Source organism: Dipodomys merriami, unplaced genomic scaffold, assembly GCF_024711535.1.
Source record: "Dipodomys merriami isolate MVZ:Mamm:240054 unplaced genomic scaffold, mDipMer1.0.p SCAF_4, whole genome shotgun sequence".
NCBI lineage: Eukaryota > Metazoa > Chordata > Mammalia > Rodentia > Heteromyidae > Dipodomys > Dipodomys merriami.
The window spans coordinates 22,990,101-23,012,823 of NW_027205603.1; the positions used below are offsets into that span (position 1 = coordinate 22,990,101).

Below are 22,723 nucleotides of genomic sequence, written 5' to 3' on the forward strand. Positions count from 1 at the left end.
AACACACAAAGAAACAAAAATCACATGGTACATTATAAATACGTTAGAAATAATAGCAAGAAAGAAAAAAGATATTTGTGTCCCTATCTTAATATCATCTTATATAGTCATGTGTACATACCTTTTGACCTTTCTCCTTGTCCTACACATGTACTAGTTATTGCAAATAAGGGGAACCATGGGACATATGTTTCTTTGGGGCTGGCTTACTATATTTAATATAATTTTTTCCAAGTCTTTCCATTTCCTAACAAATGGGGCAATGTCATTCTTTCTGATGGAAGCATAGAGTTCCATTGTATGCATGTATGTGTGTATATATATATATATATAAATATATATATACATATCTATATCTATATAAATATATATATACATATCTATATCTATATCTATATCTATATCTATATATATATATATATATATATATATACCACATTTTCTTGATCCATTCATCTACTGAGGGGCATCTGGGTTGGTTCCATATCTTAGCTATGGTAAATAATGCTGTGATAAACATAGTTGTGCTGGTAGCCTTAGTATGGCCTTGTTTGTGATCGTTTGGGTAAATGCCCAAAAGGGGGATTGCTGGGTCATAGGGGAGCTCTATGTGTAGTTTTTTGAGGTACCTCCATATAAAGCACCTTATCTATTTTGGGAGGGGGGGTCCAGTCGTGGGGCCTGAACTCTGGGCCTGGGCGCTGTCCCTCAGCTCTTCAGTTCAAGGATAGTGCTCTACCACTTGAGCCACAGCACCACTTCTGGCTTTTTTCTTTTTGCTTATGTGGTGCTGAGGAATCGAACCCAGGGCCTCATGCATGCAAGGCAAGTGCTCTACCACTGAGCCACCTTCCCAGCCCCAGAAGCACCTTATTTTTATCCTGAGTTTCAACTCAAGAAACAAAGTGATGGTGACATTAGCTACATGTACCAAAGCAGACAATGCATACTTGCCAAGGAACAAGTACAGATGCTTACCTGGATGCAAGATACAAATGGTGGAAAGAAAAAGAATGTGGTATTAAGAAAATGATTGAAGTCTTGCAGCAATTTCTGAGTAATCATGGTTTTTTCTGACTTTGTCTTTAGTTTATCCATCTCTTTTACAATCCCAGAAAATAAGCCGCTGAAAAGCTGTTTGGCAATAATTGGATCTTTCTGTATAAAAAAAAAAAAGTCAGTGCTGAAGTTAAAAAAAAAAGAGCTGAAGTTAAAATGCTATAATCCACTGGTACTAACAAAGCTTTCCTTTAAATATCAACTGTTACAAACACATCTTTTTCACACCTAAATTCTGCTTAGAAAATTCTAATAGGTAATGTATGTGTACAGTATTTAGAATTTATCCAAATAAATATATATTTGATAATGAAACCATGGACCTTTGACCCAGGGAAATCAATTTAAATAATGTACAACCACATAGCTCACCTCTTGAGCTCCCAATTCCAAAGCCTCACAGCTGTGATGAAGACTTGTCAAAAATACCATATCAAGTGTATGGCCTAGAGTTTGACAAGATCTTGAACAGAGTGCGGAGCTCAATGTTTATTATGTATCATCCCTACACTGGCATCAAGTTAAAGTTTAGAGTAACTAATGATGAACATAAATAAAATGTCAACTTCAGTTTTTGATGCTGTTTTCATATTTCAGCTATCTAATAGTGTTCAGCCTTAATCTTCACTGGCTTCATTACAAAGAAACACCAGACTTCAAGCATGTCTACAAACATCAGAAACAATAACACGTGCTGGTTTCTCAGATGTATTTAATAAAAGAATGTGTATATAATTAAATATTAAAAATTACTTAAGAGCCAGGCACTGGTGGCTCACACCTGCAATCCTAGCTACTCAGGAGGCTGAGATCTGAGGAGCATGGTTCAAAGCCAGCCTAGGCAGAAAAGTCCCCATGAGATTCTCATCTCCAATTAACCACCAAAAACTGTAAGTGGCACTGTGGTTCAAGTGATAGAGTACTAGCCTTAAGCACAAAGAGGCTCAGGGACAGTGCCCAGGCCCTCAGTTCAAGCCCTACAACCTACCAAAAAAAAGCAAAACAAGAGGGGAGGGGCAAAGGGAGGGGAGGAGGGAAGGGATGGTGGGGAAAACAGAGGAGGAGGTAACAATGCTCTAAAGGAAATGTAATTACCTTATTCATGTAACTGTGTACAGTATTTTTACAATTAAAAAATATATAAAAGCAAAACAAAACAAACCTAAAAACGACTTTGATAAAAGCTGAATCTGAAGTCAGGTGTGGTAGTTCATGCCCATAACCATGGCCTCAATGTCACAAGATTATTGGGAGGATCTAGTGTAAGAATGTAGTTATGAAAACAAAGGGCTGAACTATGGCAAACTGTATGAATACGTATGGGATAAAGCACACATGTGTACACAGAGGAATACATGGGAAGTTACCACACTGAATGAACTCAAAACTACGGTATCCAGCTTGAACTAAGTCTTAATATACAAGCTACAAAAGGGTCTGCACTGAAGGAAGCTGGATGAAAGGTCCATGAACCATATACCATTTTTTTCCTCCTTATGTCCAACAAATTCCTGTCAACCTATAATTATTTCAGTAAAAGTCTAAAAAATATAAACAATCTATAACTATAACCAAGATTAGAATGGATACTTCAGTATAATAAAAAGAACTTTAGGGGCTGGGAAGGTGGCTAAGTGGTAGAGCGCTTGTCTTGCATGCCTGATGCCCTGGGTTCGATTCCTCAGCACCACATAAGCAGAAAGAAAAAAGCCGGAAGTGGCGCTGTGGCTCAAGTGGTAGAGTGCTAGCCTTGAGCTGAAGAGCTGAGGGACAGTGCCCAGGCCCAGAGTTCAGGCCCCACGACCGGACCCAAAAAAAAACAAAAAACAAAAAAAAACAAAAACAAAATAAAAAGAACTTTATTTTATTTGTTTTTGCAGTACAAGAGACTGAACTCAGGCCTATCAGTGTATTCTCTACTGCTTGAGCCATGTCCCCGGTCCTTCCTGCTTTTAATTCATTGTCTTGTATTAACTTGTCCAGGCCAAATCTGAGCAGCAATCTGAGCAGCAATCCTCATACCTCTGCATTCAAGTAGCTGGGACACAAGCTTGTGCCACTTCATTTGGCTTAGGACATTATATGACAGTACATATAATGCTGCACATATAGTACTCTTTATTAAAATTATTTCAATGAAAGTCAGGGCTTTGAGGGGGTAAGATCGTACCCAGCTAGAAACTTGAGTTCCCTCTCAATACTTTTATTCTGCACCTCAATTATCTCAATTACCAATTTTCAGCAAATTACTGAAAGAAATAAAAATAAAGGAATAGCTACCTCATTGATAAACTGTTATTGCAGCTTATATATAATTACTTAGGTTGCTTACTGCAGCTTTTAGTGATTATTTTTACACATTATATCATTTTGACATTATTGGATAAAAAATAACAGATGTTACTTTGATTTTAGAGATGGAGCCATCTCTAGAGACGGCTACTCTGACATGGACACCTAGTTTCAGTGCCTAGTTCTAGATAACTCTAAGCCAGTTCTCTCCTGTGAAAAGGCAGCATAGAACTAGAAAACTGCACAGCTGAGATTTGAAACAGTCCTTAAACCAATTCTGCTACTTTGGAAAAAATCACCACTTCCTCTCAATGTTAGGATAACATTGAACATCTTCCCTTACAAAACAGTAAGCCCCTGGAGCTACAAGCAGAGCTAATTTGTCAAGAAAAGCAGAGCACTGGTGGCTCATGCCTATAATCCAAACAACTAAGGAGGCTGAGATCCAAGGATCACAGTTCAAAGCCAGCCCAGGCAGGAAAGTTTATGACTCTCTTATCTCCAATTAACTACCCAAGTATCTCAAGTAGTACAGCACTGACCTTGGGCACAAAAGCTCAGGAAAGGGGCCCTAGTCTTGAGCTCAAGCCCAGGCACAAAATAAAATAAAATAATAATTTGTCAAGAAAATATAGTTGGGCAGACCTGGGCCACAGCCTGCAAGGGGGCAATCAGGCTACTGTGCTGGATCTGGATGTCAGGAAGGTCTCCATGACGGTAGCTTCTGTACAGGATGACATGGGCGTCCTGCTTAATTTTTAACTCACTCTTCATCTCCTAGAAAAAAAATAAATCAATGACCAGAAAGTAAAACAGGTTTGGATGTGGCAGGGGAGGTACTAGAAGGAGAGAAGAGGGCTGATAGAGTGAACAAGGATGAATATTGTCCAAGTAGATAGTTTACATATGTGAAAATATGACAACAAAACATTGTTGAAACTGGCTTAAGAAGGGAGAACAGGTAAAAGAAGAATGATAGAGGGATAAGGCTGATTGGAATATATACATGTGCAGAAATCCTTGTATGAGGGGCTGGGAAGGTGGCTCAGTGGTAGAGTGCTTGCCTTTCATGCATGGGGCCCTGGGTTCAATTCCTCACACCACATAAGCAAAAAAGAAAAAAGCTGGAAGTGGCATTATGGCTCAAGTGGTAGAGCGCTAGCCTTGAGCTATAGAGCTGAGGAACAGTGCCCAGACCCAGAGTTCAGGCCCCACGACCGGACCCCAAAAAAAAAAGAAAAAAAAAGAAATCCTTGTATGACTAGTATATGATGATAAAAATTTTAAAAAGGATCCATAACATAACAGTGAAGTGATACTTTTATCCACATTAGAACAGTCACTATGGCAGATGAGCACCAAAATAGTAAAAATATTCATTACAAAGTAATCAGAAGCTTCACAAAATAAGACAAATGGATTTGAAACTGCTGTAAAAAGTATAAATCAAAGGCTGTGTTTCCTTTTTAACCCCTCTATGAGTAAACTTTAGCTCAAGGCCCAAAGTAACTCTTATCTCCACACTCAAGCCTTCAGCAATCGCAAACCTCCAACCAGATGGAACATCTTCTTATCCTTGCCCATCCCTGCTGAAATCTGTCCAGCTGTTTTCCCCTTATCAGCTGCTTCCCTTTTCAGTATTCTCTTGCCATTGAGGCTTTCTTCTATCTCTTCTAACTCAGGTCTTCTCTAGATACACTCATCACGGGGCTTATTTCTAACACTGCCACTGCTACAACCTCAACTTGTCTGTTTGCCACAAGCTGCACTCCACGAAGGCTTATATTCTGCTTGCCACTACACTGCTAGCACCTAGCCTACTACCACCTTGCAGTCAAGAAAATGTTCCAGGCATATTTTTTCAAGGAATACATTACTATAAACACATGACATTCTGATGTCTGATTACCTCTATGGCACTCCAAATTACTAATCAGCAGCTTCATATATGAACCCGATGTGAGAGGGCATGTGTGGCCATAATATCTTCTGGGGACTTTTTTGAGACAGGATCTCACTGGCCTATCCCAGCTGGCCTACAGCTCACAATCCCATGGCCTCAGCCTCCCAAGTACTGGCATTCCAGGTATGTGCTACCATGTCCTGCAGCTTTTATCCAGCAATTCTTCTGTAAAAAAAAAATCTAACTAGCCCTGCCTGAAGAAAATAGCAACAGTTTGTCAGCAGCTAGAAATCTCAGAAGAATCTGAGGAAGCAATGGAGGCTTCTGAGCATACTGTGATTTGGGACCTTTATGTTTAAAGAACTATTATAGTTACAGAGACAAAAAGATGCAAAAGAAAATGTATTTTCTCTGTGGTTGTGGAGGTGGGAGAAAAGGGATGATAGCAGAAAAACAAAGGAGGAGGCAACAAAGCTTGATAAGAAATGTATTCATTACCTTGCTCATGTGATTGTAACCCCTCTGTACAGTGTTTTCACAATAAAAAACTTATTTAAAAAAAAGAAAACATTTTCTCTCATTTTGTACTCAAAGGTTGAAAGTTAATGGGCTAAGGATTTTCAATGAATTAAAACAATGATGAGGTTATTTATAATCTAACCTTTCTTAGAAATTTGTTCATAATTACTGCTTTGTAAGAAAAATCAAAAATAGCTAAACAAATTTAGGTTTCTAGACTATTTAGTCACTCTATCTGGCCCTTTGTCTGTATCATCATCTTCCCCAGGTCCCCTTCCCACTACAACTATGGGCCCCGACCAAGAGTAGATATTAAGAATCTCTCCCCTTCAGGTAGATCTGGGCTGATCCCTTGGCAGCAGCTATAACATAGAAAATCAAAGAAGCAAGGTGGATGACGGAGAAAATCCATTTGTACAGAGAAGGGCAAAGCTGAGCTGTTGCAGCCACAGAAAGAAGAGGCAGAGCTGGGTCCTTACAGTCCAATAAAGACAAGACAACAGATTCAGGAGGATAAAGACTCTCATCAGGCACTAAAGGGATGGCAGAGGTGACTTTGGTTCATAATGAATTTTAATTCATATAGTGCTACTTCTATGGTTTTGGGATTTTTTAATTTTTGTTTTTTGCTTCTATGGTTTTTAGTTTACAGACTCATAGTGGAATTAACATCTCAGGGGGAGTTTGTTTCCTTAATATAGTTACTGTGACATAAAATAGGTATTTCTGAAATTAAATTCATGAAAAAAATACAAACCTTCTCTCGTTTTTGTTCGTCAAGGCCTTTCCTGGCATAAATCATACTAAGTTTTTCTCGGTCCTTTAAAAATCGTCTGCGTAATCTCAGTATTTCTGCCCGGCTGTCTGTACCTACAGAACATAAAGTAGATTTGGTTTCTGGTGATCAATTCAGTACCAGGTAACCTCAACTCCTTCCCAGGGTCCACTGAAGTAAGAGTGTATGTTTATCTTTATGTTTAAATTTTTTATTAGTATTTTCGTTAAGATATTAACCCACAAGAAACAGCAATGGAGACAGTTGACAAAATCTGGAAGTTAAAGAACAGGAGAACTAGCCAGTTGCTGGTGGCTCATGCCTATAATCCTAGCTGAGATCTGAGGATCATGGTGCAAAACCAGGAGGCAGGAAAGTCTGTGAGACTCCTATCTCCAATAAACCACCAGAAAACTGGAAGTGGTGCTATGGCTCCACTAGCCTTGAGCTGAGGTACAATATCCAGGCCCAGAGTTCAAGCCCCATGACTCACACACACAAATAAAAGAACAGAAGACATGTAACTATCTCAGTGAATCCTAAACATTAGAAAAAATGGAGACACAGCAAGGACTACAGAGAAAACTGAAAAGGTTGAGGATCTAACAATAAAATGGAACTACAACTTCTAGTTTTTAAACTATACTTCCTTTCAATGATAATAAATAGTATACAAGAGATATTAATTCATATTTTAAGAAATGCCAGATGTTTTCATTTAGGCAAGGAAGTATACATAACCAAAAATGGTATGTGAAATATTTTCTATCTATAAAGGTATATGGGCAGACTCAAATATACTAATCAAATGAAAACAAACAGTTATTGGCATTAAATTTAGCTACTTAGTTCTATGACTGAGTTTTCCCAAAATCCACATTAACTGCTATGAAAAATGGTTCTAAATTAGGTTTTACCTCTTACCTTAACTTCTATACAGTCTTTGAATTCCTCCCATACCATCCATGATATTTTTTTACTTTAAAAATGCAGACTGGGAAGTACTAGAGAGTAATATGAGTTATGGACAACTGCTGCCATCCCTAGCAATTTTCACTTAATTCTAAACTTCATCTTCATTCAGTAAAGAAACCAAAGAACCCAGAGTCCATCTACCAGTCAGCACAAATTAACCGGATTACATACTTCCCCAATTCTTCTTACTGTAAAGGCCTAATTCACACAAAGGTGAGTGTGCCTATAGGTCTGAGGCAATAAGCCAAAGAGGTGATGGAAGGCAATAGTCACTTTAGGGTTTCATTTTAAACTTGATAGTTTAAGCTTCTGGGAAAGACCAAGGGATATACACTCTTCTTGACCAGCAGCGTGAAGGACTAATGGCAGAAGAAGAAGGTAAAAGGAGGATTTGTGAGATGCAGCTGAGCAGGAAGGAAGAGATAGACTGGGCACACCTTCAAACTCAAGAGTATGCAGCAAGAAAATGGCTCCTCTTTCCCCTCTCTCTAAAGATAAAGGTAACAGATTGGTAACTGAAAATAATGAAAAGGAATAGATAAAAGTGTGCTTGTGTGTGCATCACAGTTATATAAATTTAGTTCCTATTCTTAGTTACTCCAGTAATCTTATTTCTACAAACTGAAATATACATGATGCTTTTCCCCATACTAGGACCTTTGTGCTGCATATTTTCTCCCTGTGGGCTTTCACTCCCTCCCAGAGCTACAAGTCTTATAGAAAGCTAACATCCTCCTTGTCCTCTTGGCATTAGGTCTGGAATATATCAGACTTCCCACTCTGTTCCCTTGGAATCCCACTGGCTCTGACACAGGGATGCCCATCCACTTTTTATGCCATCAAACCCTCACGTAATGGTGCCTCTGGCCCTTAATATTTTTCACTCCATTTGCTGGTCTCACATACCTCTCTAAAAGGGCCAGAGTCCTCATGCCTGCCTCTACTCAGTGTATCAGGGGGCTGTTTCCTGATGTAGACCTTACCTCCCTTAACCACAACTTCCTATGTGTCCCAGAGCATCTATCCACCTAGCCTACTTAAAACCCATAGGGCCTTTATACAAATAGCTCTCCATATATATTCTTCACTGAAGTTCTCTGAGTCTCTCCCACTATACAAATACCTTATTACCTTTCCATTTTCATCCTTTCCTGCATGTCAGGCTCTCTCCTCTCAAAGACCCCTCCTCTGTCCAGACTTTCTCTCCATTCTCATCCTAGATATAAACCTACTCACTGTGTGGACTTGGTTTACTAACTATACCTTATGTGATGATCACCAATGTGACTGATGAGTAAGGCTAATGTTGAAGAAAGTCATTAAATAACTTCAGTTAACTCAATTTTTCTGCAACACCTAAAAAACAATGCTTTTAATATGCTAGTGTCCAGACAACACTTACTGAATTGAATTTTAATGGGCTTAACTACAAGTTACAAGGAAATGTGAACACAGTCAGAAATACTTCCTTGAGCTAAGCCTTTGCAGTAATTTAAGAGGGTAAGTAATTTTAAACACATTTTAACAATCTTACCACCATTTGCTTTGTTATCCACCTCATCTCCAGGAAGGTTCAGCTTTTTTTCCCCAAAATCAGGTCCTACTGGCTTCCAAGATACTCTCTGTGACTTTTCACTCCTCTTGTGGGTAAACAGCAAGGAGGAAGACAAGGAATCAGACGACAAGGACACTGTGTAATCTGCCAGTGGGTCAATGCTGCTTCCAGTAAGCCAATTAAATGAACTTCTTCCATCTGTAACACATATGACCAGAGCAGTGAGGATGCTCAGCATCATCCAACACAATCCACACAGGGCAGGGACACCTGCTAGGGCACACCTGCGGTGGCAGATCTCCATAACAACTTATAACTCTGGACTGAGATGGTCAGTTTTCCAGTGTACAATCCAGAACAGATTAGGCACCTTAGTCCCAGTGCCCCCATTTGCAAAGTAAAAATTGTTATGTTTCTTCTGCCTGCTATTATCTTCACAGGAATGACCCTTTGTATCTACAAGAAGTTACTAATGTTGGATCACTCCTAATATTAGTGTCATAGAATTTCACTGTGATTATTCAAATTAGTCCTCATTCAGAAACAACAGACTGTGAAACAAAGGAAAAATGCTTAAGTGTTTATGTAAAATGATTAAAATATTTTACTGTCTTTATAACTTATACTTTTCTGATCAAAAGAAAGCTAATACATTTAAGAAAAAAATTTAAGAAACTATTAATATTATTAAATAAATTTGATTTAGCTTTTCTTTGCTTCTGATATGTTTTAAATTTTATGGACTATATAGTTTTCTAGACAAAACAAAAATAAATACATACTGAAACTAATTTTTCTAATCAAAAATAACCTTTATTCCCTTAAAAATATATAGATACACATGTGTGTATGTATTTATATATGTATGTATGTATAAACTAGATACCAATGGTTCATGCCTACAAATCCTAGCTACTCAGGAGATAATCTGAAGCCAGAAAAGTCCAAGAGACTCTATCTCCAATTAACCAGAAAAAAGCACAGCTGGAGGTGTGGTTCAAGAGGTAGAGTGAAAGCCTAGCAAGCAAGCTGAGTAAATGCACTACCCTGAGTTCATATGTAAGTGCCACAAAAAAGTGATTAAAATATACAGTAACATTTACTATTTCAATCATTTTAAATGTGCCACTAAGTCCATTTACATTACTACCATCCTCCTACAAAACTATTCTCCTTGCCAAACTGAAGCTCTGTACCTATTAGAAGACTATAGCTCTCCAGTTTTCCTTCCCCTACCTCCTAACAACCATTATTCTATGTCTTGACTGTTCTGGAACCCTCTGTCCTTTTGTCCTTTGATTGCCTTTTCTTCCTTGTGGTTCTTATAATTGTATTATTATCATTTAATATCTCAAAAAGGAGAGTGTTCATGCAATAGATGTTGCTTCCACAGGTCAAAACATAGGGGTGGTTTTTACCTGTAGTTTGTGTAGGAGTAAAATCATATTGCTGTTGGGTGGCTCGTACTTGTCCAGTCTTTGGCCCTCGAGTTTGGAGGAAGCCTTCCTGAGTTTGGGTCTGGGGGGTGCTCAAAGAAGCCTGGGTCTCAATAAACATCGGAGTGAGAACAGTACTTCGGAAGCGCCAGTCAGGATCAATGGTACACTCCTGCAGGAAGAAAGTTTCTAAGGTTAAAATAATGTTCTTTGTACAGCAATACTGAGATGTTTTTATTTAAAATCCAAGAAAAACCAAGTGCTAGTGCCTCATGTCTGTAATCCTAGCTACTCGGGAGGCTGAAATCTGAGGATCTTAGTTTGAAGCCAGCCCAGGCAGAAAGTCCATGAGAGTCTTACCTCCAAAAAGCCAGTGGTAGAGGTGGCTCTAGTGATAAGAGCATCAGACTTGAGCAAAAAAGCCAAGTGAAAGCAAGAGGCCCTGAGTTCAAGTCTAAGTACTGACAAAAATAAAATAAAACCAAAGAATAGAGCAAATGCAGTGGTGCTCATTGTAATCCCAGAATTAGGGAGACAGAGGCAGGAGAAAGGCAAGTTTGAGGCCGGCCTAGGTCTGCATAGTGAGTTCCAGGCCAGAAGCCTGTTAGTGCCTTAGAAAGAAATGTGTGTTCTTTCAAAAAAACCAAGAAATCAGGTTTAACACTGCTAGAGGCATTCACTACATGATCAACACACAAGCACTTCACCTGAAATTCGCACTCTGACAGAGGATGCTCAAATATGGGGTTCAGATAATCAGGGCTCATCCTGGTCATTTCAAGAAGAAAATTTGTTGCTAAACTTAAAAAGTGAACTTCAATCTTAGGAGAATATAAAGAATTTAGTGCCAATAATCGGTCCAAGGTATTTGATGGTAATCTGGTTTCATGGCTCCAGAAATTCCGAATAATTAATCTGAAAAACAGAGAGGAAAAGAGCACATGCTCAGAGACTGCCAAATGCAGGAAACAACTGCATACACTGTTATGTGGGAAGGACATAGCTTTCCATTCATGGACAGGAAAACTACACCCAAAGCTATGTAAAGAGTATGATCTGAATTACAAAAAGTAAAAACACACTGAAGTACGTATATACCTAAAACTGTAATGTAATTATTATGAGGTGAAGAATTGAGAGATTTTATGCTCTTGTCTCTATTCCCTGGGAAGCTTTCAATGGTAACTATATTAATGTTAACAATGTTGAAACTGAAAACTTTTTTTTTTTTTTTGGTTGATCATGGGACCTGAACTCTGGGCCTGGGTGCTGTCCCTCAGCTCTTCAGCTCAAAGCTAGTGCTCTACCACTTGAGCCATAGCACCACTTCTGGCCTTTTCTGCTTGTATGCTACTGAGGAATTGAACCCAGGGCCTCATGCATGCAGGGCAAGCACTCTGCCACTGAGCCACCTTCCCAGTCCCCTGAAAACTCATTTTAAGGAGTTTCAGAACCAGCCACTGGTGGCTCACACTATTTATTCTAGCTGCTTAGGTTGAGATCTGAGAGGCATGGTTTGAATCTAGCCCAGGAAGTCAAGTTGGTAAGACTCTTATCTTCAATTAACCAGTTTAAAAAAAAAAAAAACAAAAAACGCTGAAAGTACAGATGTGGTTCAACTGCTAGAGCTCCAATTTGAGAAAAAAAGCCAAGTGAGAGTATGAGGTACAAAGAAATTTCAGAGCCAGGGTGTAGCTCAGTGGTAGAGTGCTATCTAGCACATATAAGGCTCTGGGTTTGAGCTCCAGCACAGACAACAGCAACAAAAAATTTCATATAATCCTTCCTGCTTTGCTAAAACAGTTCGTTCCAAGATTATGGGTTATAGCCAAAGAGGAATTAAATACTGTTGTATTATACTTAATAATTTAATAATGTTTATGAAATCTAGATGTAACTTCTGAAAGTTTAATGAATTTAAAATTGCTGCCAATGGGAAAAAAGTGATATATCAAATTGTATAAAAATCTTAGAGCCTTTCTTACATAACCGGTCCTTGATAAGACACGCATATAATGAGTTAGGGTAGACATTGGATCACAACACTCATCACTCATATTACCATATGAACATGAACTCATAATATGATTGCTTATTTTTTAAGGTTTCCAACATGCCTCTCAATATTAATATGTAGAGTATGACGCTGACTGTTGATGTTAAGTGCAAAGCAGATCATTATTTTCATACTGAAAAATTATAACCCACACTGCACCAGCACAGAGGGAATGCAGGAAGCAGAGAAAATGCTCATAACATATAGAATTAGTTTAAGCTGCTCTCGAGAGCAAGGTCCCTAAAATGTAGTATGTCGGTCCAATAATTCCAGGAGAAGCACATACTGAAGCCCAAGGTTCTCATCAATCAATCCTTGAATCAACACATCTTTGGCCAATTTAAGTATTTCCTGGGAGTCACCATCCATTTGACTTTCTGGATCTCTGTTTGAGAAAATTTAAAAAAAAAAAAAAAAAACATTAAAAGTCTTTTCTATCTCTGTGGTGTAGCCTGAAGAAAAAAAGGCTGGCTTTTCCCAGAGGACTCTAACTTCCAGGGATAATGTGACCTCTGAGACTGTCTTCCTTTCTAGGCATAGGTTGTGAGGGATGACACCTTGGCAAAATTTCCTCCTTAATCTTGCCAGATCTTAAAACTTAAGCTACAAAAATAAGCCGTTTAAGAGAACACTCATATACTCTTAATGCAACTGATGTCTAAATATTTTCAAATATTCATGAAATGATTTAGAATAACAATAGAAATCAATATATTAAAGTAAATTTGTTAAACAATTATTATATGGCATAAGGTTCTACTATGTTCCAGATCACTAAAATGCACCCAATCCCTGCAAAAAGTAATATATTCTGATGTCATATTCACTCAGTTAAATAAAATATGATTTAAAATTTTAAGTATTATGTAACTTACCTGTAATTATCATAAATCCACATGACAATGTTATACATTTGTTCCCTACACATTGGAGAAGGATGGGAGACAAATTCTATGACAGGGTTCAGAAGTTCTCGGAGTTCTACTGGTTTTAATTTTGCCATTATCTGATAAATTATGTCCAAACACACTTTTTGTCTTTCATCATCTCTATAATAAAAAAAGAGATTCTTGAAAATGTACAAACTTAACAACATCATTATATTTTCTCTTTTTTTGTTGATACTCTATATTTTTTTTCTTTTATTTTGGTGGTACTGGAGTTTGAACTCAGGACCTCATCCTTGCTAGGCAGGTGCTCTACAACTTCAGCCATACTGTTAGCCATTTTTGCTTTCACTGTTAGCCACTTTTGTTTTCATTGAACTCTGTCTCAGAAAGAAAAAAGGAGGAATAAAATATAAAAGAGAGAAAGAGGAATCAACAACATACACCTTTTAAGGGCACACTCCAGGAAATTCCAACTAGCCCTATCTCATAAAATTTCTACCACCAACTAATAACCCCTTAAGCAAAAAAGAAAAAAAAAGAAGGAAGGGAGGATCAAGTTATTTCTAGCAACTATCATGTCAGACAATGAAGTTAAAGTATAGTCTTGGTTCTAAATGAAGCAAGTGACTACTTCCTTTGTTTTGGCTTTTTTACTCCTCAAAGCACTCAGTGTAATGCCTATACACAATAGATATTTACTGAAGACTAACAGAATACAATGACATACATTGTTTGCTAGTACATTATACATTTACCAATAATTTGTATAGATAAACATTAAAAAGAGTAATAAGTAACCAGCAGTTTTATCTTTGAAATTTACTTTTATGATACATCATAATTTTGAAAATAAAAGGACAATTTTAATACATAACAAAAGGCTTATACCTGACAAAACAGTTATGGAGCTCAAAACCACACACAAATTTGAAGAGCCAGAGACACTAGCTTTATTTTTAGGTAAGGTGTTCAAGGCCCAGGATGTGGCCTCTCAGGGGAGGACATGAATAGCCTCACATTACATTCCTATACTGTCTTCATCTTTTCTTCTTAGAATCAAATCATGCAAATATGTCTTTCATGAAAACTCCTAAGTACTTCATGAGTTTAATGAGATATGTGAATGAGAAAATGTATGGGATCCTAGGGTGTGGGGCTGGTATTCACTTACCTATGTCTCATGACTTGAAAAAAGTCCTTGCTCTTCAGCTGGAAGTACAGGTCTGTTATTTCCTCTGCACGACAACGTATTACCTCTAGACAAAGTGTCTTCATTATTCCATGAAATTTTGGCAAGAGAAAGAACACAGCATTCAAGAACCTAAAGGGCAGGACAGGGGCTGGTGAGGGATTGGGCACTGATCACCTTACCAACATCTCCCACCACAACCCACCCAGCTGAAGGAGCCTACCTGTCAGCAAGGCGAGGGAAGCCCTTTACTACTTTGTTCAAGCACACAATAAATTTGTCTTCCATAGTATTTTGATGTTGTTTCAATTGTTTTACAACCAGTTCATGTATCGACTCTGCTAGTACCTAAAAAAAATCAGGGGTTTTTGAAATACATAAAGTAGAAAGTTGTGTTAAGTATTAAAAATAAGGTTTACCACCTACACCAAAGAGAGAGAGAGACAGAGACAGAGAGAGGAAGATAAGGAAAGAAAAAAAAAGAGGGAAGGAAGGATGGAAGGTCGGTCAGTCAAGGGATGACATTAACCACAAATTTCAGTGGATTTGAACCCAACATACAGTATTTCAACTAATATTTTATTACTGATTTATAGTATATGTTTTTGGGGGGCTGAGAGTATATCTTTTTATGGTAGAGCCATTGCTTAGTATATGTCTTTTTATTTAAACTGTTTAATGACATGAAGAAATAAGTCTAGCAAGTATACAAAGCAAGTTTTGGAAGAGTATGGATAAAGACAAAGGAGCAGGCACACACACACACACCCTGGTGCACAGAGCTGGGAATAAAGATGGACAACGCTTGCGGAGATAACATAGACATGTTCTACTCCCTCATGTTTTGTTTTATTTACCAAATTTCTACACTAAGTACGCAAATTTAATGTTTGTGAAAAAAAAACTATGTAAGACAAAAGCCTTTATTATTTATCTTAAGTTGAAATGAGTCAGGTGCCAGTGGTTTATGCTTGTAACCCTAGCTACTCAAGAGGCTGAGATCTGAGGATCACAAAGTCCAAAGGTAGCCTGAGGAGGAAAGTCCATGAGTCTCTTATCTCCAACTAACCACAAAAAAAAGCTAGAAGTTACACCCCCACCCACCCCTTGCCAGTGGCTCACATCTATAATCCTAGCTACTCAGGCTGATCTGAGGATCCTAGTTTAAAGCCAGCAAGGGCAGGAAAGTCTGTGAGACTCTTATCTCCATTTAACTACAAAAAAGCCAGAACTAGAGCTGTGGCTCAAAATGGTAGGGCACTAGCCTTGTGTACAAAAACCTCAGGGACAACACCTAGGCCCTGAGTTCAAGCCCCAGCCAACCCAACACAAAGACAAAAAAATAAAGTGAAGTTTGATCTTCCCAAGGAGGTGGGGGAGGGTATTTCCTTGAGTTAATTTTACTTAAATATAAACAAACCAGTAATCAGAGCAGCGAAAATACAAGCCAAGTTTGCCCTTCTGCATCCCTTGGTATATACCCAGGATTACTGGATTCTCCTAAGCCTCTTGCCACCAGCCTCACCTCATCCTGTCTTTCCCTTAAGAGACACGCTAGACACAAATTTGGGAATCACTAACACAAAGGCAGTTTTAAATCCATAAAGCTGGATGAGATGGACAGAAGAGTAATGAATAAGAAGAAGACCAAAACAGCTAGGAAAACGCAAAAGAAACTAAAGAGGGTGGGAAGGAAGCAAAGAGAGTATCCTGAAGGTAGGAGCTGTCTGCCCCACTCCAGCAAAACTGCAACATAAAGATCCTGGGGAACTGTACAGCAACCGTTTTTTTACCCTGGCACTGGAGGAAGAACCTAGGGTCTCACACATGATATACTCTGCAACTAAGCTTCATCCAACCCGTGCATGGCATCTTAACACAAAAAGCTACCCTCCACAGCAGGGTGTTAACACAAGAGGATGCTGTGTGATGCAGAAAGCCTCCGTAGGCTGCCCTAGTTAAGTTAGAGCATGCTGCTGTGCACATGGGCCCATGTAGTTATATGTGCTATTTAACAAGTGATTTTCACATAACGGTGGAATACTCTGATCTCAAAATATGTTACATTTAAACACTCATTGCAAAATCATGTACAATGAGTAGGTCGCATGAGACTGAGGAAGGTTCCCTGAAAGATCCTGTTCTTGCTTATTAACAGCTTTATTCATCTGGAAGGAGGACTTGACCAGGATAAGTTGACCTGAACCACAACAGATATCTACCAGTATACTTTTCCCTAAAAGAACTTCTAAAAAAAAAATCTGGTTAAAAATTCTTATCCTAATTCTTAAAATAAAAAGTCACAGGGCTGGCAATGTGGCTTAGTGGTAGAGTACTTGCCTAGCATGCCTGAAGCCCTGGGTTCAATTCCTCAGTGCCACATAAACAGAAAAAGCTGGAAGTGGTGCTGTGGCTCAAATGGTAGAGTGCTAGCCTTGAGCAGAAAAATATCAAGGACAGCACTCAGGCCCTGAGTTCAAGCCCCATGACCAACAAAAAATAAAAAATAATAAAATAAAATATCCAATTTTCAAATGTTTTGCCATGATTCCAGGTATGTAAAGTCTTATGATAGCTTTAAATTAAAAAAGCATTATATTTGACATACAGAGGAAAGAGAATGAGATATGAATCAGTGTAGGTGCCTGCTTTGTTTTAAATAGTATAAAATACATACATATAAAGTGAAGGGTCACTAAAAGACAAAACTGGAAAAGAAGCACTCATTTAGAATTGTTCAGCACACTCACATTTTTTCTTTCAAACATATATTGAAGAACAAGTCCTAGGACTTCTGCTGCTGCTGCATATACCTCTTTATATTTTACAAAAGACATATTATTAACCAAAGCTTGAAAGTATCTGCAACAAATACAGAAAATTAAGATGCATAAAATAATCCATCTATCTTTGACACAAAAATATAATCTCTTTCTTATAATAATAGCACACATTAAGAAAATGTGAATATAAAACATGATGCAAATTGCTTGCATGAGAACATGCTTGCATATGGACTTAAGGGCTCTGATATTATAACCATGCAAATCTACTGTTCAATCACAGGGGAACACTTTGGTCACTGTGGCTGATGCCACAGAAAACTGCAGGAGACAAAGAGCCACTATCCAAAACTATGCAGAACTGACCCCTGTCAAAAGCCACTTACGATGGCAAAGACAAGGAAAGTACAATTATGAGAACAAGAAGGCGTATACCTTGCATAAAGAGACAAATTAATTGTTAGCCCTTTGACTACTCTGTGAGGTTGTTTATGGTGTGGAAGTCAAAGCTCAAAAAAAGTCTAAAAGTTAGCATGTCTGTGCTGAGCCAATAGCTGCCTAAACCCTGGTGACACATGCCACCTAGCACTAGGGGCTGACATGACAAGAGGTAGATACAAAGAACTAACCAGAGCAAGTGGAGAGGTCAAGAGTCGTGGGCTAAAGTACACAGAGCAACCATAGTGTAAACACCAACTTCAAAAGTCCTAAATAGTAAGATGAGGAAAGGGCTTTTGTGATAGTTTAACACTATCTTACTAAAGCCCTTCCCTTCGCACAGCTCACTCATCCCAACCAAAAGAAGTGACAATCATCATTCAGGAGAGACTTAATGGGGCTGAAACAGTAGAAGAAAGCTAGTCCAGGGACAAAGCAGTTAGTATTGAGGTTCATCACCTTCACAGTCAAGACCCTTGAAGTAAGCTTCTCACTAAGTCCATGTATTTTCAAGGGTAAATGCTGAAAATGTCCATTTTAATCTAACTCCTCTTATCAATCAACTCATACATGAAAAAGATTACACTAATTTTTTTCAAATCTATATCCCTTTTTTTTCCACAGCAGAAATATTTCTACTCCCAATTGGTCTGTTAACCAAATTTCATAATTTTAGGTAGAAATTTTTTTTGGGGGGGGTCCGGTCGTGGGGCCTAAACTCTGGGCCTGGGCGCTGTCCCTCAGCTCTTCAGCTCAAGGCTAGCGCTCTACCACTTGAGCCACAGCACCACTTCCGGCTTTTTATTTTTTGCTTATGTGGTGCTGAGGAATTGAACCCAGGGCCTCGAGCATGCAAGGCAAGCGCTCTTCCACTGAGCCACCTTCCCAGCCCTAGGTAGAAATATTTTAAACTCAAGTTCTGATCCTTAAATGTATCAAAATTGAAACTTGCTCTACTTTGAAAATCCAATCCAGATATAAGTTAACCTAAAAATTAAAAAAAATCAAATAAAAAATGATACTTACTCAATACTCTCTATGCCACACTTTGGGTCATAGGGAGGCAAATTATTGGCTATTACAATGCCTAATAACTGAATCCCTATGGAATTGTCTTTAGAATTAGTGTTCTGGCTGGAAAACTTTTCAAATATTAGCCTGAAATAAAAGCAGAAGTGCGAAAGCATATTGTCATAAAATGAAATTAGAAGGATATAATGCATTTTCTAAAGCCAATTTCCAGCTATGAAGTATAAGAAACATGTCTTTTCCCACCTCTAAAACACATTCTTATATCCTCCCTTTGTTCATGTGGTTTATTCTAGTTTTGTGACATCAGTAGTTTTGAATTTCTTATATCCTAGAAATGTAAATGCCCAAAGCCCTAGTAGTCAACATGAAAACCTGTTTGTTAAGTTTTAGCTTACATTAGGCTGTGCTAATCAAACAAAAAAGTCCTATATGCCCCTTTGGGAATGAAGCAGTACAGGGCAGATTGCACAAGGTATGGAGGCAAAGCCAGATGGGAGCCAAAACAAAGCAGGGACCATCAGAGGTACTGTCTGCATCTCTGGATGCTTCTGGTGACAGACTCTGGAAGGTGTGACTTTATGGGTGACAAAATATGTCTTATAAGTGGACTCTACTTCAAATTATGTTCCACATTCCATATAATTACCTATCGTTATCATCACTATTTGCAGCATTTTATCAACTTCTAAACAAGATGGCAGAAACTAGCAAATGAATACCTGTAAGGAATTGAGAGGCACTCTTTCCAGCATTCAACAACAGTTTTTATAATTTCAAGGTTATGTCTAAACACAGCTCTTTTTGGATAAAAGACATGTTTCATTAGGAAATGAAGCAAACGATTTGCTAATACTTCATTTTTAGGGACCCCCTGAAAACAGAAAAATTCTGTATTAATATACAGCATTCAATTGTAGAAAAACAAGTTTTAATCCAAAAGTCAATTTTTTTTTTGGTCAGTTGTGGGGGTTTGAACTCAGGACCAGAGCAGTGTCCCTGAGCTTTTTTGCTCAAGGCTAATGCTCTACCACTTTGAGTCAGAGCGCCACTTCTGGTTTTCTGGTGGTCAACTCGAGATAAGAGTCTCACGACTTTGCTGACCAGGCTGACTTTGAACTGCAATCCTCAGATCTCAGCCTCCTGAAGAGCTAGGATTACAAGTGTGAGCCACCTGCGCCTGGTTGTAAAAGTCCTATTCTTTAAAAGAACAACCAAAACAAAAACAAAAACCTGCTACACACAAGACTTGGGTACAATGGGGAGCTCACGCCTTGGCTGCCATAGTCTTCATATTATTATCTACCCAGAGCCAATACTTCTAGGTGCTTTTATTCTGAGGCCCAGGACAGAGGTTTTCATCAGATGCCTCTGATGAGACTTCCTGCTTTAAGGGGCAGGAGTGATAAGCAGGAACACTTGCTTTCACTATTACCCAGTACTTTTTTGGCTCTGAGCTCTTCTCTTTTGCATTCTCCCTGTCCCCCATCTATCTCTAAGTCCATAAAACTACAGGAGTCTTATTTGAAGCTCGTCCACAGAGTTCAGCTGCCTGACTCCTGATGAGCCTCTGCTGTCCCAGAGGTTTTGATCCATGTTACCACAATGACAGTTACGTAACTGAGGAGATTGAAGGCAGCCCAGTCACTACCTTTTACGATTCTGTTGCTCCACAAGTAGATGTCAATTCCACCCTCTCTAGCTTAGCTTAGCTGAACTCCTGACATTGACATCAGTCTTCCCAATAGCTCCCAAGTAAAACTAACCACATTCAATTTTAATGTCATTAATCTAACTACAAATTATTGCCTTTTTATCAAATTAACACTAAGAAATCTAAATATGGTTTACTGTGCAATGAGAGAGGTATCTCCAGACACAAATACAGGAGAAAGCGAAATGCTTGTATATGATGTTTCCTAAGGGCTGTGTATAATAGATAGTACAACATGGAGGCAGTCATCTGGCAATTACTATCATAGCAATCTCTACTATTATGGATATTAGTATTCTCAGTGAAATAAACTAGTAAGTGCCAAAAAAGTAATCCAGGAAATTGAGGCAGCAGAAGTCCCCAGAACCTCACACTCAGGATCTACTGACAGTTAATTATAAACATAATTTTAATAGATCTGTTATCTAGCTTCCAAGTTCCAGGCAAGAAGGAGCAGCAGCCAAAAGAAAATAAACATGTGATATCTTGGTAATTTAGTAATAAAGGCAAATCAGAGCAGGGTACTGGTGGCTCAAGCCTATAATCCTAGCTACTGAAGAGGCTGAGATCTGAGGATCACAGTTCAAAGCCAGCTCAGCCAGGAAAGTCCCCATGAGACTCTATCTTCCACCAGAAAACCAGAAATGGCACTGTGGCTCAAAGTGGAAGAGTGCTAGTCCTGAGCAAAAAGAGAACAGGTACAGCCGGGCGCTGGTGGCTCACGCCTGTAATCCTAGCTACTCAGGAGGCTGAGATCTGAGGATCACAGTTCAAAGCCGAGCCGGGCAAGAAAGATCATGAGACTCCTATCTCCAATAAACCACCAGAAAACCGGAAGTGGCGCTATAGCTCAAGTGGTAGAGCACTTGCTTGAGTTGAAGAGCTCAGGGAAAGCGCCCAGGCCGAGTTCAAGCCCCACAACCGACCAAAAAGAGAGAGAGAGAGAGAGAGAGAGAGAGAGAACAGGTACAGCACCCAAGTTCCAAGTTCAAGCTGCACATCTGACAAAAAAAAAGAGCTGGATTATCAAAAGCAGATGAAACACAAACAAGCAGAGTGAGGTGATGTAGTGTAGGAGCAGCATAGCAATCTTAGCAAAAACTGCTAAGACAGGAAAGCCATTATTAAGTGTGGCTCATGCCTATAATCCTAGCTTCTCAAGAGGCTGAGATCTGAGGATTGTGGCTCAAAGCCAGTCCATGAAACTCTTATCTCCAATTAACCACCAGAAGTAGAGCTATGGTTCAAAATGGAAGAGCACTACCTTGAGTGAAAAAGCTCAGTGGTAGTGTCTAGGCCCTGAATACAAGTTCCACAACTGACAAAAAAAAAAGTGTGAATAGTCCACCATCCAATCACTTGGTATCAGCAAAGGAGTAATAATATGACTAAGCAGAGATATATTGTTCCTTACTGTAGGAGTAGCCAAGCCTGTCCATGAGAGAATAGTAGCTACTATTTCAACCACCATGTAGTGAATTCCTTCTCCTCCATTGTTTTCAGAAACAGCCAGCTGTAGCAAGGGGCTAAGCCAGTGCTTTGCGTAAGGGCGAAAGACCTAAGAGAGATTTCAATATAGAGGATTCTGAAGAATCAAATTATTAATTCAGAAACGTATCTTCCATCAACTTAAACAAACATATATAAAACAGTAAAATAAAACATTTACCTGGCTTAATCAGAATGCATTTGCACTAAGTTTCCTCTTCATGGACTCCTCAAATAACTTAATGACAATTCCTGACAATGCTTAAAGCCACTGTTACCATATGATAGAAACCTGAAGAGCTGGAAATTCAATGAGACTCTGAGGAAAGTGGGCCCTGCTGCAGTCCCAGAATGAATTTTTTGAGTTTGCCAAAAACCTGCTAGGTGCAGCAGGACTTTCTAATTACTCAACAAATGAGCCAGATGTAATGGAAAATCTCAGATAGCCTGGCCCAACTCACCCACTTCTCGTATGCCTTGCATGCAGATCATGTCCCAATGGTCCATGCTACCACTGCAGACATGTTAGCTCTCTCAGGATCTATTTCTTTTTTAGAAAGCTCAGAGGTGTGAAGGGTCTAATACGGTATTAGAACTTGAACCCAGGGCCTTGTACTCTTGC

The 22,723-nt window shown here is 38.8% G+C and overlaps 1 protein-coding gene across 1 annotated transcript in view; it reads right to left on the minus strand.

Annotated features, from left to right (window-relative positions):
• Positions 1-22,723, minus strand: part of Prkdc (protein kinase, DNA-activated, catalytic subunit) — a 170,971-nt gene that overhangs the window by 49,515 nt on the left and 98,733 nt on the right. The window contains exons 49-62 of the mRNA XM_069990688.1: positions 22,028-22,171; positions 19,622-19,773; positions 18,897-19,028; positions 17,400-17,511; positions 14,873-14,997; positions 14,632-14,781; positions 13,446-13,619; positions 12,857-12,955; positions 11,222-11,429; positions 10,497-10,686; positions 9,058-9,276; positions 6,531-6,643; positions 3,997-4,128; positions 979-1,158 (exon numbers count right to left, since the gene is read on the minus strand). Coding sequence (XP_069846789.1) covers positions 979-1,158; positions 3,997-4,128; positions 6,531-6,643; positions 9,058-9,276; positions 10,497-10,686; positions 11,222-11,429; positions 12,857-12,955; positions 13,446-13,619; positions 14,632-14,781; positions 14,873-14,997; positions 17,400-17,511; positions 18,897-19,028; positions 19,622-19,773; positions 22,028-22,171 — 2,130 coding nt within the window. The remainder of the gene's footprint in view (positions 1-978; positions 1,159-3,996; positions 4,129-6,530; positions 6,644-9,057; positions 9,277-10,496; positions 10,687-11,221; positions 11,430-12,856; positions 12,956-13,445; positions 13,620-14,631; positions 14,782-14,872; positions 14,998-17,399; positions 17,512-18,896; positions 19,029-19,621; positions 19,774-22,027; positions 22,172-22,723) is intronic.